This window comes from Aythya fuligula, chromosome 2 (assembly GCF_009819795.1).
Source record: "Aythya fuligula isolate bAytFul2 chromosome 2, bAytFul2.pri, whole genome shotgun sequence".
Classification (NCBI taxonomy): domain Eukaryota; kingdom Metazoa; phylum Chordata; class Aves; order Anseriformes; family Anatidae; genus Aythya; species Aythya fuligula.
This window is the reverse complement of record NC_045560.1, coordinates 22354921-22373768: the sequence shown is the minus strand read 5'-3', so window position 1 is coordinate 22373768 and position 18848 is coordinate 22354921. Positions and strand designations below refer to the sequence as shown.

Genomic DNA, 18848 nt, shown 5'->3' with positions numbered 1-18848 from the left:
TCAGAGTTGTGCCAACGTCGTGAATTTAATGAGCTAGCCGACCGTAGGTCAGAATCTGCTACACACAACAACTCAATATTTACAAAAGCGAGAAGCTCACTGTCATTTTCACGGGAGGTTGATCTCACCTGGAATGTGCAGGACACAGAGGTGCGCAGAGGTGGAAGGGGCTTGCTGTGTGGTGACATTTATCAGCAGATTTCTCAAACCCTTTGGTGGACAGGTCTCAAGAAGCAGAGGTGCCACTGTCTGCTGCTTGTGTCTCCTCCTCTCAGTAAGTCTCAAGGGCATGAAAATGATAACCTAAAGACTCCATGAAGGACTTCTTGCCTTAGACATGAGGACGGAACTCACCTGCCTAGGTTTCCTAGCTCTTGCTTAGGTTTCACAGGTCAGCCTGTGTGCCAGAAGTGGTAAGACTGTAAAATGTCCTGTGGGACTGACAGAAGCAGCCATGTCTCATGGCTACTCCTGTCCTAAAGTTGCAGGGAGCAGGAGGGCAGGTATCTAAAAGGAGACAAGCAGAGGCTGAAGGGATACAGCCATTTGACCGTTTGAGAAGCTGAGATGGATGGGAGAGAAAAAGAGCTCAGGAGATGGAAAATGTGATAGATGTTTCAGAAAATGAACAATTGCTCCTGACGTTTACACAAGACAGCAAATTTCACACTCAGCCAGAACTGGAAGACTTGAGCTTTCAGGCACAAATTTGCATAGATCCAGAGCTTAGAGCCCCAGCTGAGATAACGACCAAGCTATTTTTGCTCACTGGAGAGAAAGAACGAAGCCTCTCTTCTTCAGAATCCTCGAGTCAGAAAAACAAACAAGCAAACAAACAATTGTGTATATTGTTACTCTTTACCTCAAAATATCTTCCTTTTTTTTTTTTTTTTTTTTTTTTTCTCCCTTTTGTTCACACTTAGCTGGCTGGCATCCTATCTTCTGCATAAATACAATCCTTGCTCACCTTCCCTACAAGACTTTGCTTAAGAAATAATTTTCTACTACAAACTTCAGTGAAATCTCTTCAACTCTTTAAATATGCTGCTAGCTTGTAGTCCATAAAATGAAAACAACAATTTCTTTAGATGAGCAAAATGTTAGGGTCTGTGACACAAATTCAACAGAAGATACACCAGCAGTAGCCACTTAAGAGGGTATTTCAACCAAATGACAGGGCAATGGCAAAGAAAATTCTTCCTAGCCCCAAAATACCCCAAATCCTCTCCATAAGACCACAGATGCATGCCTGTGACAATTTAAGACAGTGTTTCACAAAGGACTGCATCCTGTGTCAGGTGGCAGCCATCAGCAATGGGATGAGCAGGTAACTCATCCACTGTATTATGCTGCACATGGATTTTGTTATCTGCGTGTGATGCTGCCAGCTGTGGGTTGAAAGAGATACAATACATACTTGCTTATCCTATGTCTTATCTTGTAAAAAGCTGCATAAATCCTCTGTTCTGCAAAACACCTTGTAACCAAGAAAGATGTGCTCTGTGTGTACGATAGGTTTACTTTTCTATTTACATGCAAGGTAAGTACATGATTTCTATATTTTGGCTTTTTTTTTTTCTCTCAAAATCTAAGCTGATGATTATATCAGATACTTATCCTGAAAAGGTGGAAAATAAATAACTGTGCCCTATCTTTACAGTTCTTTATAGACTACCTTTGTGTTTCAGAAGTACTTTCACAGTACTGATATATTGCTTGTCTCCCTGAGCCATAATTTCATAAAAGTTCTTATTCTTAGGGAGGTGTCAAAGGTATTCTGCGTGATACAGTAGTGTTCAGAAGCTCTGTCTTGGTCCATCTTCTAGACAATACAGCAATGCGGGCGTTTTCTCCTTGGGAGATTTGGGCTTGTTCTGGAAGTGCCTCAGTATACCACACGTGTTCAAAAGCATCTGGTAAAATGCAGACTGACTGAAATATGGAACAAACATTCTGTTCAGTGGTGAGTATGTTCTTAAGGCAGTGATAAAGTTGCTTTCTTTGGCAAGGATGGCCATCATGTGGCATGTTCTCAGAACGTTGCATAGATCAGGCTATGACACCATGTCACTCGCAGGTACAAAAGAAGACTGGTGGAAGGAAACCTTCATTTACTCCTCATGGTTTCTAGTCGCAGGCAGGATTCTGACTTGATCTGTCACTCTCTTCCTCTATGCATCAGTAGTCTTGTTATTTGTCAGTTGTTCCCTGTCAGCCATGTCATCTTGAGGGGGTCTAGCTCTGTCAAAGAAGCCACACTGCAGAAAACAATCAACAGAAACAAAGGCGTCACGATAAGAAGACCACAGGGAGTCTCAGCTGCTGTTTCATACTTTGCTTGCTCAAGCTGAAAGGTAGGGTACAGTCTATGGCAACCTGATAGACTGTGAACTGTTTTTGTTCCTGTTCAAATCATTCCATATAAAAAATGAAAGTTTTAGGTGCAAGATGTTGAGTTCCAAAGTATAGCTTTAAAAATTCAAATTGTATGAAAGCTGTCTTTGCAGGCAATGTAGAGACTTGTTTGAACGCCAGTGCTGACTGACACTAATGAGGAAACTGTCAATTTCAGTGCAGCAAGACACTAACTCAGAATACATATCAGAATAGACAAAATAATTATAGAATCATCATAGAACCATAGAATGGGTTGGATCATCACGTTCCAGCCCCCTGCCATGGGCAGGGACACCTCCCACCAGACCAGGTTGCCCAAAGCCCCATCCAGCCTGGCCTTGAACACCTCCAGGGATGGGGCATCCACAGCTTCTCTGGGCAGCCTGTGCCAGGGCCTCACCACCCTCTGAGTGAAGAATTTCTTCCTAATATTGAATCTAAATCTCCCCTCTTTTAGTTTAAAGCCATTACCCCTTGTCTTATCCCTACACTCCCTGACAAAGAGTCCCTCCCCAGCTTTCCTGTAGGCCCCCATTTAGGTACTGGCAGGCCGCTGTAAGGTCTCCTCAGAGCCTTCTCTTCTCCAGGCTGAACAACCCCAGCTCCCTCAGCCTGTCTTCATAGGAGAGGTGCTCCAGCCCCCCGATCATCCTCGTGGCCCTCCTCTGGACTCACTCCAACAGCTCCATGTCCTTGTGCTGTGGCCCCAGAGCTGAACGCAGGGCTCCAGGTGGGGTATCAGAAGAGCAGAGCAGAGGGGCAGAATCCCCTCCCTCACCCTGCTGGCCATGCTGCTTCTGATGCAGCCCAGGGTATATTTACATAATAATAATAACAATAATCATAGAAAATGTGTTCAGAAATGTGCACAGAACATTGTTGTAACCAAGACTAAATATCACTAAAGATGAGTTTACTGTCACCAAACTGTAACTGCCTTAAAGTTAGCCTTCTGTTTGAAATTAGTTACATAGGCTTCACGAGAGGTCAAAGCAGAATACTACCAAAAGGCGACTCCTATCATCCTCACCTGTTCTAGAGATACTTTGTTGCTCTTGTAGTTAAAAGACTACAAAGGGAATATGGACAGTTAGAATAGGCTGCACACCTGATCTACCACCTTTAGGCAGCTCAAAACAGATGAGCTATATCCTAATTTATGAAATTTTCAAAGAGACAAAGAGTTTTTTCTTTGATTGGTAACTGAAAGGATGGCAAAAAGCTACATTGGTTCCCCGTAACGTAGCAGTTTCCAGTAACTTGTCTTAAAACCTGTGAAGGGAGTGTAAAACCAACACAGACCTAAAAACCTTAGAAAACTGAAGATATAGCACGCTAATATAAAAGGAAATCTAAAAATTTATTGTCAAAGCTGGGAGTGTTGTTATATGCTAACAAAAACTGGAAATTCCTTAAGTATTCAGAGAAAACAAAGTTAGAGTCACTTCTTTATGAACCTAAACATCCTGAAAAAGAGGATCATAGGTCTTGGGAAAACAGCCAAACTCTGTATGCCCATTTATAACCACACTGTAATAATAAGGGAGGACTTTGAAAACATGCTCCCTACATAAAGGTCAGTGACACTAGCATGTCAGAAATGCCAAAACAAAGAAGACACATGTGTATTGTTGCTTTTCCTCCAAACCATTAAAGATCACAACCTCTTATTTTCCTTATCTGTGAGCATCTTCCAGTACTTTTCAGATTTTTTTTTTTTTCCTTAAGACAACAGAAATAGTATTAACACAAACATACCTTCCATAAAGCTAGGGTCAGCATAGCTAGTACCAGTAGTCCAAGAAGAATCGCTAGTATTATAACCCATAAAGGGATTACAAAGGAGACATTTGGAGTGGACCAAATGACAGATGTTCTGATCTGAAATGAAGAGAATACGTTAAATGAACAAAAAATAAGTAAAGCAAATCTGACAGTAGAATACACAGGTTATAAGCATTCACTTCGATAGCATTTTGCAGATTAGAAACACACGTTGCTTGGAATTTTCCCATGTTGGCTTCATTTACTGCAAGTTGCTTTTCTCTTGTTCATGATAGTTTCTAGAAATGGGATTTGCACATCTACAAAAGCACTTGCCATCTCAGACGTAAGAAACATTTCCCCTTAACACAACACAGCAAAGACAAAAAAACAAAAAAACCTTCTGTACAGATAATTCAAGAAGTTTCAAGAAGAAAAAATCTCCTTGCATGTATACTGGTACAGCCTGGACCAGCGTAACTTACTTATATAGAAATATTCTGAAACAATGGTTGACTTCAGCCCAAACTCTTAATTCAAACCACAGTAGATACCAGCTACATTAGTATTATTCTAATTTCTGCTGACAAGTCTGTATACATTTTTTCTAGGACTTGTGTTTCAGCTAAGCAGTCCAAAAATGAGACTCAAGCAGAATGCATTGTCCTTGTGATACAGCCTCATGTCCCCTATGCTCCTTGAAAGGAGGCGAGCGTACCTCCTGTTACGTGCATGGGAGGTAAGCATAACCCACTGTCTGTCCTTGTCTGAGGCTCTAGAAAGCAGCAGGTGTGTCTAACAATTTATGGAAGGTTTTAGTTGAATCAGCAAACTTCTCTCTTTAGACCTTCATGTTGTCAAAGAGTAATAATAACCCTTCTTTATTTCTCCTTCTGGGGTCATCCATACAAGCAACCTCCTCCTTACTCTCCCCCTTTGTACCTTGTAGACAAATTTATCCTATGCTGTCAGACTCTGCTTGGAAGACTCCTCATCAATCTCATTTAATATTTGCTCTCTCCCTGCCATTCCCCAGTGAGAAGGAGTGAGTTTGAGCTTTTCTTATCTCTTCAGACATAGTTATGTCCCTTTTTTTTTCTTCTTTATTTTTTCTTTTTTTTTTTTGGTCAAACTTTTGTCTTCTTTTTGTCTTAATTTTTAGGCTGGGAAGTTAAATTTCTTTGGGGCTTTCTGTTGGACCTCTCTCATTTACTCCTAGTCTCTCTTTAACAGGATAAGTATGTGGCAGATGGAAGTTATTTTATTCTTCATGACAAGGTGACAAGTTTGCTTTGCAATCTGATTACACAAACTCTCAAATTATCTTTCTCTTTAGTGCTTGAGGCTTGAGGTACAGGTAGGAAATCTGCTCTTCTTAATAAATTTCCTGGCTATTGCCCAGCCCCTGATCTGCACTCACTGCAAATTCTTTTTTTTTTTTTTTTTTTTTCCCTATTAGCTCAGTGGCTGATACACCTGCGATTTAGCATGAGTCTAATTTGCTAATTCATGAGACAGCGTGCTAAGATTGAAGACTGGACTTGACTTTGTAGTCCAGTTCCCAATTAATTCAGTTCTGCGTCTCTGTCACTTTTCTCCCTGAAGATGGCAAATTTCAGCCTTTCCGCAACTTCTAGCCCTTTCCTCTTTTACTCTTCCTCTTGATCTTTCCCAGACTTCTCATGCTGTAAGCGCCAGCAGATCTTTCATCCATGCTTAACTGGAAGACACTTTGTGATCGTCTTCTCCATGTACATCATCTGTGTAGCCAACTGTCTCCACTCTGACACAGCACTTGCAAAAATGGTAATAAAAAATGTAAACAGTTATTACCCTATAAGACTTAATGTAATGCAAGACAAAAGTACAGCATATGCAAAGAATAAATATTAGTTAGCCAATTAGAGCAAGAGAAATTTATTTCAAGGCAAACAAAGTTAGTTAAAAACCATGAAAACCCATGCCTGGGTCCCAACAGTGTGTTGCTTGAGTAACTGCAAGGATACCACTCCCATCTCTGGGAGGTTTCTGAAGCATGGCAGAACTTTGTAGGCTCTGTATCACTGGATTCAGCAATAGCAGTGCTTATTTAATAAGTGTTATTGAATGGCTTTCCTTGTGTCTCAGAGTGGCACTGTATCTGGCATTAAAATGCAAGGGCAGAGAAAATGAGGAAAAGGTCATCTGAACTGTCTGCAGAGATTCCTCCCAGAGAAAGGCCAGTTAAGGAAAAAGATGAATTAAAGCAAAAGGCTCATCTGGCAATCAGAAGGGATGCGGACACGATGGGCTGCATGAAGCCTGCAGCAAGCAATGAGCTCAGCTGCCCAACGAAGAAAGTGTCTCCCTTCTACTGCTCAAAACTCCTCATGAACACTGAGTAAAGGGCTGCAAAGTGCTGATAGAAATTCAAAGAGCACCATGACAGACATAACTGAGATTGATTGAAAAAAAAAAACACACAAAAAACCACCACAATTCATGTGCACTGCGTGCTTCCTCTGCTGGCAAAGTCTGTAGTACCACAAGCAAGAAATTACCTTAAAAATATATATGTATTATTTGAGAAGGATCTGAAGCTATGAACATACCTCACTTAAGCAAGGTTTGGGCTTCCCTTCTGTGCTAACACTACCGCGTATCCAAGCATTTTGCTGTGGAGGTGGAGCAGTGACGCGATACCCCAGTTACTGCACCACTTGCAAGCAACAGCGGAAAGCAACTGCAAGCAGAGCTTTCTATGCTGTAAAGTTTCATGAAACAATTGACTCCATTTTACAGTAAGATCAAACCCCAGGGAAGACCCATTTGCTTGCAAAAGTTGGATGTAGTCGTTTCTGGTATGGGTAGTCTGAGCCAAATTCCCAAGTGGCATAACGTGACTGAGGTTAATACAGCAGGAAACGGAGTCAGCATCGCTGCCCTGGGCCAGGCTGTGCAACATCAGCAAACCAGGACAAAAGGACTCCAGCAAGCTGTCAGCCAGCTATGAACGGATTGGTAGAGAGGTTGTCTAACGAAATCACACATTCTGAATACAGAGATTATCCTACTTTTGTACAAAATATTTTTGTTTACAGATTTGAGATAGTATTTGACTGATCCACAGCTGCCTCCTTCATCCACGCTAAGGCAACTCCTTCGGCAAGGAGGTACTTTTAGGGAAAGGTGAGCTAAGCTGCTCCTGGTGTTATCTAAGATCTGGATTGCTCACAAGGCTGCCTACTGACTGCACAGGAGCACAGCAATTAGACTCTAACTAACGTGCTGCATTTGGGTCACTGTTCAAAATTAGATGGGGTCAGTCCAGACCTCAAAACGTGTTTGAGACCCTGCTGAAATCAGTGGAAACAGAGGATCTCATTAGGGGCTGGGGATTTCACTAGGGTTGAGTAAAGGTGACAGGTATGTATGGATCTACAGGTAGGTAGCCATTCTATGTCTACTTTGATGCACTGCTTCATAGGTGTGTGCTGCAGTTGCCTGCTCTGTTTTCTTTCCTCTTAGGCTGTGAAGAAGACAATCTAACTCTTCTTGTGATACCTATCAGAGAATCTGTCAGCACGGATCCAGTTAGGAACATCTGGGTTTTTTTGAGGCCACACTGTAAGCAATGTTGCAGCAGTGCTCAGCCTTGCTTGTACTGCGTGGGTTCATAATCCTCATCCCTAACTTTCTCCTATTGTTCCGCCTTTACAGTGTAATTCAGTGTAATTTCCTGTAGCTCAGTAGCTCAGCTGGAGTCTGACAAATGTTGAAATATAAACAAGAAACCTTAATCTTACAGAAGTGCAGGGCATTGTGTATATAATCCTGAGATTATCAGCAATGAATGTAACAGTAGAAATGGGCTCCATCCTGTATCAAGCAGAACGTTGCTGCAAAGCTGCCACATCTCTGCTCTCCTGAAGCAGAAGCAAGACCAACAGCTAATGGACCTATATAAAATCTTGCAAACTATCTTGTCTCACCCAGCTTTTCCCCCTTTGCTGTCTCAGGTTCCTGAAAACTAGCGAATGGTTGTGCTAAGTGCTTAAGATACATGGAGCAGCTCTATGAATGAGCAGAAGATTACACGCAGTCCCACTCCTGCCTGTGTGCACTGACAACAGAACTAGTGCCCCAGGGCTGCCTCCTTTCATACAGAGCCTGGTGGGGCTGCTAACACAATTCCTGGTGAACAGCTTGGCACCGCAAAGTCCCGAACACCCACAGAGCTGAGGCAGGAGCTGGAGGGGAAGAAAGAAACAAAGCATCCCTTCAGTTCTGCCTGCCTCATTTCACCGTTTCCACAGAAGACTGTCCCTCCTCGACCCCATGCTGTCCACAACACTTTTACATATGATTTTGATTTAAGACAAGTCTACATTATTCAGCTTGGATTTCTGTTCTTCATGTGATAGGTTTAGTGCTGCAGGATCAGAGCCAGGGAACGTTTTGGGGGAGATTTATCTGTTTTCATCTAAGGTGGCCAATACGAAGAAGTGGAATTTTTACGTGTTGCATGTTGGCACTGTCCTTTAGATGCATTTTGGCTTTTCTCTCTTCAGAGCTTGAAGACTTTCTTATACTGAACGCTGAAAACAGTGATTGCTTCTCTGTCAGACTGGTGAAAAGCACACCTTGCAGACATAAGACAGGATCCATCTGACTTCTGGCCTTTTGGGTGTGCAATGGGGTGACAAGGAATGCCGTCTGGCTCAGGCATGGAGGTGAAGGTGAAGCCAACCAGAGTTACAGACAGTGCTTTGCTTGCTATTGGAAATAAAATCCAAGCTGGCCTTAGAACAGATGTTGTCTGATAGTCTTAACTTCAGAATCACTACTGTGATTCCATGAAAGTATTTCTGTAGGGGAGCTTTTATTTCTTTTTAATTTATCTTTTTAATTTTTTTTCCTCTTTCAGAACACAGTACCTGATAACAAGCATCTCATGAAGCATTTTTTCCTTTTGTCCTTTAAAAGACACTCTTAAAAATAATTTCTCAATAGTTTTATCTGCTACTTTAAGAAACAGTAGCTAAATTAATTATTCTAATGCTATTACTTTTATTGCTTATGATGGCTTTCTTCTAATCTTATTCATTTTATTACAGTGACCGTGAAACAGTAACTCTTTAGTACTGTATGTTCCCATCTAACCTCTGCAGAATGATGTTCTTGCATGCTCTGCAAAAAAGCTGAAAATAGAATGTAAAAGCTCCCTTGAGCTTGGAGTCATAATTAATATTGACATTTATTTTTACACTTTACAAATGTTTGTGCAAACACATTTCATATGGAATATAAGCACATTTAAAATAAAAGTACTCATCACCATGTAATAGCTAAAAATGAGTTATAAGCCTGAGTCTGAAAACAATTTTGTGAACTGTGGGACACTGGTCAAAAACTTTATACTAAAGGTATGGCCTCTGAAGACCCTATCAAACAATTAAGAAAAGAATTTGTATCTTGTTAAACTCCAAACGGGCTCAAGAACCAGAAATTAAAATGGAAAAAAAACCCAACAAACTGTTTATTGTTACTCTAGACTTTGCATAATAAAAAGTGTAATTTCACCTTCCACATGAAATTCATCAAGTGCTGCATTATTATTTACCATAATACTCTCTAAGAAAAAAATATATTTTCTCTTGAAATCCAACCAGTTGTACAATAGTTGTAATTCCAAGCCTATCAAAAACAATAGAAATACATTTTACTATAAAAGATTCAGCATTTATCATAATGCTTATCATAACCTTTCACACATCTATGTATCATCTACCTCTGTTCAAGATACAGACCTTTATTCCATGGTGATGAAAATAAAGACCTCAGTGCTGCAAATATGTAAGCACATACATGACTCTGTATGTAACTGATGTCTGTGGGATTACTTATACCAGTAAAGTTAAATATCTGTATCAGCCTGCATAATGGGAACCCAGTGCTGTATGAGTTAAACGAAGGACATGTGCTCCGTTCTTTTTGAATATATTATCCTAACTGCAAAAAATGTAAGGTGCTAGCTGATAATTAAGTACACACTGTCGACAATTGATTTTAAAATATTAAAATCTTTATTCCACTTTCCCCCTTGCACTGTCTGAAAGAAAACTGTAAACTTCCAAATAAATCTTTGGAAACTTTTAAAACGCAACCGCTGATCTTTTTCAGAAGAAGCAAAAATATTAAGCATTGCCCAACTTCAAGCAAATATTTTCTTCTTGAGATTGGAACATCAAAAGAACTTGTGCATATAACACATCAAGCTATAGAGCTGGCAAACATCCACTGCCATGTCCAGATATGAAACAACATAAAAGCGCTATCATTTTTCAACGTTTTACAGTTGCCATTACAGGCATTTTGCTGTAAATCATCTGCACCAAATAACAAGCATTATACTGGCTGGAGTAAGAGAATAAAATGCTTATCTGATCACTTGGTAGATCATCTGACACTCGTTGAGAACAGCAGGCTATCACCTGGGTAAAGCACTTCAGCCCAGATGAAGGCACCACTATCAATAGAGCTCTGCACAACATGTGTTTCTGGTATGGAACACATGCTGCAAGAAAATAAAAAGAGCCTGAATATATCTGTCAGCTTGGAGCCTTTGAACCTTCTTGGGTGAACACTGCATTAAGTATCAAATCTCTCCGGTGAAATCATGGCCCTCCTGGTATTAGAGGCTGAAGATCTGTCACTGAGCCTACAGAACCAGGATTTTACCTTGTGTCTTCCCAGTGCAAATAGCAACCAGCCATTCATCCTCTGCTTGTTCAAAACAAAACTTTATAGCTTGTATCCTCTAACATACATTCAGTGTAAACTGTAAAGTGTATTATGCTGCTTTTAAAGATAAGAAAATCTGTTCCCTACTACTATGTCCCAACAGACCAATATGATATATTTGCATCAGGATTTAACTTGAAGAAATTTGGATTGATCTTACCTTTAAAAAGAGCTGTGAATGATAAATCTTTAGAAAGATGAGAACAATAAGCCTTCAAATTTCAGATGAGTCATACTAAAATCAAATTTTGCACTCATATTTTTTTCACTTGCAGCAGTAATGACAAAATAAGAGTGAATTTTAACCATGATATCAGACACCAAAAGAAGTAAATTCCTTTTAAGTTGTTCCCCAAACTCAATGCTTTGGCAACAGCAAACAAATCAAATTTATGTTTCCAAGATTCATTTTTCATATAAGAACCCAGAGCCATACTAATCTCACTCTGAAATAAGGCAAGTACTTTAGTATTCAACTAACACATCTATAGGGATTGCCAGACAATTTTATATCTCCTACCTGATGAGATGGCAAAACCTAGGGAGGCATGCAGACCCTTTTGAAAATTAGGGTAAAGAAGAAAGTTTAATATAGATAAGAGAGAGGTTGCCATAGATAATCCATAAACTTGTGTAAGAAAACTGAAAGATGAGATCTCTAAACCTGACAGAAACAAGATTCTGGATTTTACATGAGAAAATTCCTTTTTTTTTTTTTTTTTTTTTTTTAAACTCCAGATGAGGTAATTAGATACTTGCTTTCATGATTTTGTTGTTTTCTTCTGGGTGAAAAATCCATCCAGTTTGCAATAAAACGGTCTGCACATTAATGCAACACACAGTTATTTAAAATGGAATTAGTATTATATACCAGCAACTTCCACAGAATGCAATAAATGTATTTCCTTTAGGCATTACCTCAGGAATTTACACTAGAAACACAGGAAAGACTGATCTCAATATTTTCACCTATAAAAACTCTCACAGCCATGATCAGAATGACCAAATACATGTGCTTCACACAAAGATACAATTTTCAGTTACTTACTGCTATGCTTCCCCGGGGGAGCTTTGCTGGCTGCACTTTATAGGGCATGTTCTTAACTTCGAAGGACACGTTGGAAGAAAGAGTATAGGGATCGTTTTTTCTCTGAAATTATATGAAAAGAATAAATTATTAAAAACCATGTTTCTACTTAAAAGCATAATGAGAAATAAGCAGAGAAAAAATAGAGAGAACTCATTTCCTAAGGCAAAGATGGTTTCTTTCAGTAAAGGGTACAGCAGTCCTGGGACCTGTATGCATCCACAAATAATAGAGCATAAATTTGAAATACAAAGATTGCATGTTCAAAGCATGGAAGAAGGGCACATATGTAGAAGGGCACATGCAGTTGTTTCTCATATTTCTCACTGCAATAGGAGACTGGTGAGTTTGAAGGAGGAGGAGGTTTATGGGGTGTCTATGTTTTAAAACCTTGCCTCTGCTCACAAAGCACAACAAGAGCCAGAGCTATCTTGAGATTTCCAGGCCCATGCTGAGACCAGGCTGGTACAGTTGTATGATGGCATCAGAGGAATGGCTGTGAATTCCCATCAAAGAACTATAGGGACAAGTATCTTTGCACTTTACTTAGGGTGTGATTGGCTTCCCGCTGCAGTAGAGTTCATAAAAAACACAACAACTCACCTTGATTTTTTACTGCACAGTGCAACTGCAATAGGAATGTATCATAGCCACTGCTTAACAGGGTGCTAATAAAATATTTACATAGCTCTCATTAAGCACTTCAGCATATCCAGAGATGTACAGAATAAACAAATGTAGCTCTGTCTGTCCTCTGTCTTTCATTTAAACTTGCTTGTATTTATTAGAGATTCAACTAGATTAGATTTGATTAGGCAGTATTTTTCCTGGTTTAGAATGACTCAAAACTGTTATATCATACAGCTCATGCTGAGAGCTTCAGTTAGTGCTGTCACCTCATTAGGAAGCCATACAGACACTGACACACTACATCTGACTGTCTGTCTCGTGCTGTTCTGGCCTCAACAGCAGCCTCCATCCTGCACAAACTGCCTTGAAATGGTAGTCGAGTGTGAACATGTCCTTTGGAAAACAGCCACCTAAATCTGTACTGAATTGGTGTAAAATCTGACATTTGAATGTGCATGCCCTTTAGAAGGATCTTAATGGCTGCAACATTTACTACAATGGATACCAATATTTCCACACACTTATTTTGAATCCTGTTGAGATCCTGACATCATCCATCTAACTGGAACAAGCTTTGAAGGTTAGGTACACCAGGAATCAAGTGAATTTTTCAGTACACTTTGAGTTTGAGGTCTTTCCATTTCACTGAATGTAATGTTGTCACAGAGAGAAGATCCTGCATGCTAACTACCTGTTTTCTTGTTTTTATCCCAAGGAAAGATGCCTAACTGGCTACCATGCTCTTCTGGAAGTCAAGAAACCTTCTTTCTCATTCCATCTCTGCAACTGATTTTTCTGGGTAACATTACATGTGATTTATCTTGCATATCCCATGTCAAGTCAGGGTAATGATATGGATCTCCTTTAAAAGTGCTTTGATAAGCCCTGAAGAGAATGAAATAAGGCCCAGTGGTTATGACTAACATTATATCCCTTTGCATTAGACTCCTTGAGGTAAACAACTTTAGTCTTTTATATAAGAATATTTTTGAAGCACTTTATCATTTTTGCTACCTGTCTCGATCCTTTTTGAAATATCAGAATTCAACACAATATTCCACTGCTGATTTATGGAAAGGTAGGGCCTTGGAAGTGAAGCACTCCTCTGTTTTGGCACCAGCTGCTCACAGATTACATTGAATAACAGACGAACTGGGATGAATTTTAAACTATCCCAGTAACCCGAGCCAAATGTAAATTCTACCTTATCCATTTTGCAAAGCTCAGTTGCCTCCCTGGCCCCCCCATAATCTCCAAGCATTTATGAAATTTCTCCCAACTTCCAGGTTGACTAATGTGGAAGTACTGAAAGCCATTTGTCATCTTCTGAAGTCATATTTGTATTTAGTACCTAAAGAAACCCACAGTATTTCCCATTTCTATAATAATTCATATGAAATTCTTCTGTATGTTCCATTATATAGTGCTTTATTAATCATTAAAATTATTCTACCAGTCATAACAGTTTATTTTATTGACTGTAATCATATCCAGTGCATTTGGAATGACCCTGTCATTTCCTAAATCCCCTTCTGCAAGACTTTCTCATTCCTTCTACTTACGGCACATTTCGGAGTTCTGTTCCACTGACAAGACTTAGTCCTATGCGATTATCCAAAATCTTTTCCTCCCTGCTAAGTGTTGTTTTCCTCTGGAATTTCCAATTTTATCAAAGGTATAAACCTTATCAGTCTAAGACACCTTTTCAGCTGTTTTATGGAATAAAGACTGAGGTAAAAGAGACCCTGTGACAATTTTGACCAGTGTTTTCATAGTAAAAAGGTTTTTTTTCTTAGGTTTAAATGGCATTTCCCATATTTGACTTGTTCTGTCACTGAATATCACTGAGCCTGGCTTTGTCTTCTTTACTTCCACCCATAACTGGCCAGCTCCCTTTGCACTTGTGGGTGCATCCCACCAGATCCCTTGGGCTTTTGTATGTCCAATTTTTTTAAATGATCCCTAACCAGATACACCTCCACTGAGGGTTAATGTTCATTGCTGCAGGTTTTCTCTCCCATTGTAGAGGCCTTGGATTACTGTATGAAGATTTTACTAGTAAGGAGGCATCAAATAACTTGGCCTTCTGCACACCCCATTCAGCAGAAGGTCCATATTTTCCCCAGCCTTCCTTTTCTTCTGATGTACTTACAGAAGCTGCCTCGTTGCCCTATAAGTACCTTGCTAGGCTCAGCTCCTGGTGGGCTTTTGCTTTCCTAACTGCTCAGAGAGCATCTCTATATTCCCCAGCCAACACCTACTCCATGTCAACTGACCCTGGTTCCACCTCTTGCATGTTTCTTTTTTACGTTTGAGTTTTACCAGGAACTCCTTGTTCATCCACGCAAACCTCCTGCCACCTTTGCTTGACTTTCCACATGTCAGGATGGACTGGTCTTGAACTTGGAGGAGGTGATCCTAGAGAATCAACTGGCTCTCCGGGACTGCTCTTTTCTCCAGTACCATCTCCCATGGAGTTCTTCCACACAGATCCCTGAAAAGGCTGAAGTCTGCTCTCCTGAGGTCCAGGGCTGTAGTTCAGATATTTTCCTTGTCCCTTCTGTTTTCTGTTTAAACAATGAACTTTCTCTTCAAGTATATGAGTGCTTACTGGAGACATGAAGCCAGCATATTTATTGCCTTCTGGAATTAATTTGGCTATGCCATAATTTTGTTCTTTTAAAATACCAAGAGCAGCTGAATGTTTATTATCAGAACATTTAACCTCTCCTTTGGGCTTGTATTAGGAATGAGCAATACAAAGAAAATTGCCTTAAGTGACTTACATAGGGATAGTCAAATCAGCTCCATAATACAGATGACATCTAATGGAAGAAACTACATTTTCTATCAACAGTGTTTAAAATAAGACTAAAAAAAACCCACAATTGACTTAATATTAGACTTATCAAATAAATAATTTTTATACTCTTTCATGGTGCTTAACACCTATGAGATGGTCTTCAGAAAAATATTTTTTCTTTACCACATTAATTATTTTCCATTTTCGGACTCAAGCCATTCTTCTCACCAGATTTTCACTATGATTCATTTTTTCTGTGAGAGTCCAAGCATTGGACTTCTCACATGCAGCCCCGGAGTGTTTCTGTAATTGTGCAATAATTTGCATTCATAATTTCAGAACTCTCTGCCTGAAAAAAAAAGTCATGCTTTCAATTGTAAGCATTCATATTAAGCAGGATTCTGGCTATGATTTATATGATTTATAAGAGTAATTGTAATGGAGAGGGTAGGCTATGTTACATTATTAAAGAAGTAGGTATTAGACACACAACCTGATTGACAAAGGTACAGTGAAGTCATTAACTTCCTTGAAATATCCTACAAAGAAATGCAGTGCCCATAGAAAAACAAATCCTTTCACCTACTATACATGGCTTATTTAATTTTCAGCTTATATCAGCAATAAGAACAACAGAGGAGAATATTTCCTGTGGATTAATGCTTCACTGGGGTTAATAACCTTGGGTTGTGCCCACAGCTATTAAATGTTCTCAACCCATCATTAGGCCCTTGGAAGTGCTGCACATCTCCATTGCTGTAAAGCAATATAAAAGGCTAGAGAGCCTTTTCCTCTGTTCACAGAAATGTGTGTTTGTGGCAAAGGGCATTATAACAATGACTGTGGTCAGCATCAATTGGAAACAGGATTTTACTTGTTCCAACACCTTGGAGATACAGGCAGCTGTCTCTGTTTATAATTCTCAAGTCATTTGTGAGAAACTGCATTTCTTTAACATATCATTTTTTAAACAGTGTATATTTAAATATTCAGTGTTTACTGGAAGCAGCAGGACCTGTGGTTTGCAATTCAGCTGAGGGCTTCATTACAGTTCAGAGGAAAGGGAAGAAGGAATTTAGTCTCTGAACGTTGGCGCCTAATGGCCAACAGTGGGTGCCAGCCCTGGCTACCTGGGCCTTCTGAAGGCTCCTCTGACACTCTCGTGCGCATCACTGAGACAGCTCTTTGCCTAAGTGCTATCGAGAGAAACAGAAATAATGTGGGGAGTGCTGGAAACTCTTGGAAAATTTAAAGGAGAGTTCTCCAAGCTCCAGCTGAATGCTGGCAATTCCTGCAGGGAGCTCAGGCAAAGACCCAGAGTCTCCAAAAAGCATCTTTAAAGCACACAGAGGCATCTTAGAGGACAGACTAAAATGCAGAGGGTAAATCTGGTCTAGACTGAAGGTAGGAGAACTAACACTTCTAGCAGCTTAAAGGTGTCTGACAGGTCCTTGTTTTCCTGCAGGTTTGGAGAGTTTACTAGTAGAGAGACTCCCCAGAATGACTTTGTTCCACTGGCTCTAGTTGAACACTGGCATTGTTCAACTTACCCAAAACACTTTCCTTCTGGTTAGATCTAGTCTAGTGAGGTCACTCTAGGTGAAGGGCACGTACTTTCTCTACAACAAGCTGTGGTGGAATTCTCCCCCAGAAACTGTTATCTCCTGCATACAGAGCTCAATGCTGTGGTTACAGCATTGGCTCTGCTGATTAAAACCTGTTTCCCTTTGTGTCCACTGGAGTCTGGCACATTTTAGAGAGGAGACAGTAAGCAATATTGTGTTTCCTTTAAAATATATGCTTTGGGAATTCGTTAACTTGCGTTCTTTGACCCACACCTCCAAAAACCTGAACAACAGCCAGTAAAGAGTAGCTTACATAAATGCTGAGAGTAGAGGTCATGCAACTATTTGTTCTTCTGTTAATTCATTATAAAGCATGTCTATGATTCAAAAAGTCAAAAAGTCCTTGTGCTGTTTGTACTACAACAGTATGTTCACGCAAATATCTCTTTTGAACAGAGACAATACAGCTCCTCTGAAAATCAACACATCCTCATCTCTACCTTTAATCTCTTACACTTGACATACCGTATCTTCTACATTCACTGAAATGGACTATTTAAAATTAACTGATAGATACTTCATGTGATTTCAGATTGCTTTGACATAGATTTTAATGGTTATCAGCTTAAGCTTTTCCATTCACCTAACTTTATGCACACTTCAGCACATCTATCAAGATCCTCATGTTCTGCTTTGTTAATATTTTGACATTATTTTAAGTAACAATGAATGAAAACAAAACTAGCCTACACCCAAAAGAACTTCCAGCTGGCCCAGCCCAGTGCCAAAGGCTCTTTCTTTCTAGCCTTCATTCCACATAAACAATCATATCCAGCATAATAGGGCATTTTTGGCCACACACAGTTTTGCTTTTTACTTATTTTATTTTTTCAAATAACAACACTTGTTTGACGTAAAGGCAAATTTCTCTGACAACTTCCCCCTTTTGTTTTTATATGTGGCTTGAAGGGCAGTGCATCAAATTTATGGCTTTCAGTCCTCAGTCTGAATTAAAATAATCTATTTAAACTTCCATGGAAATTATCAAGAGACCATGATCTTTCTCACTAATTTGTCTGTTGCCTCCCTGTAGGCAAACTTTCTGTGTAGCCTGGTGCATTGCTTCTATCCACTGACAGGAAATTTAGGCTGGCTGCAGTTATACTTCAGAAAACACTTCTGTAAGCTTCCCTTGACTGAGACGTGTTCCACTGGGCACAGGTAGAGGTTCTACACTGGGGGATGCTGAGCTCAGAAATTACCGTTCCTTGGGTGATTCAATAAAGAAGCCTATATAAGAGGTAGATCTCACTCCTATCTTGGGCCACCTCCACCCCCTCACCTCTGCTCTGATTTCCAAGCCTCTGCCAACACCACATGTGCCACGCAGTCTGCGTGGCTCCACTGCACTGGTTATCTGCATTCTGCCTCCAGTGGTCTTTGTGCAGTTAAATTGACTTCTTGTCCCCAAACCACTAACTGGCTTACCTTCTGCCACCCTAAGAAGAGTTTATGAGTTCACCAGTAGCAAAATATGGAGATTCTCAACAAATCTTCTCATTAAGGAAGTACAACTAGGGCAAACACTCTAACAGTGATGACAGCTGCAGGTGCAGGCAATGAAGGTAAAGGGAGGTGAGAGTACTGGAAGGACTTCTAGCTGATGGCCCCAAATGCCAAGGTACTCCATCAAGCTCTTTTTCCTGTCCTGTACCCTTCCAGATCAATGGGTTTCTTTCTGTGTCTTTGTAAATGTGCTTCCTGAGCAACAGGGAACACCATCATCCTATAAAAGCAGAGATGTGAGGTTTCTCAACCT

General features: G+C 40.0%; 1 protein-coding gene across 1 annotated transcript in view; it reads right to left on the bottom strand.

Moving 5' to 3' along the window:
• Nucleotides 1–903: 903 nt before the first annotated feature.
• ITGA8 (integrin subunit alpha 8) overlaps nucleotides 904–18848 on the bottom strand; it is a 107742-nt gene continuing 89797 nt past the window's right edge. The window contains exons 28-30 of the mRNA XM_032183471.1: nucleotides 11993–12094; nucleotides 4156–4278; nucleotides 904–2258 (exon numbers count right to left, since the gene is read on the bottom strand). Coding sequence (XP_032039362.1) covers nucleotides 2172–2258; nucleotides 4156–4278; nucleotides 11993–12094 — 312 coding nt within the window. The 3' untranslated portion in view covers nucleotides 904–2171. The remainder of the gene's footprint in view (nucleotides 2259–4155; nucleotides 4279–11992; nucleotides 12095–18848) is intronic.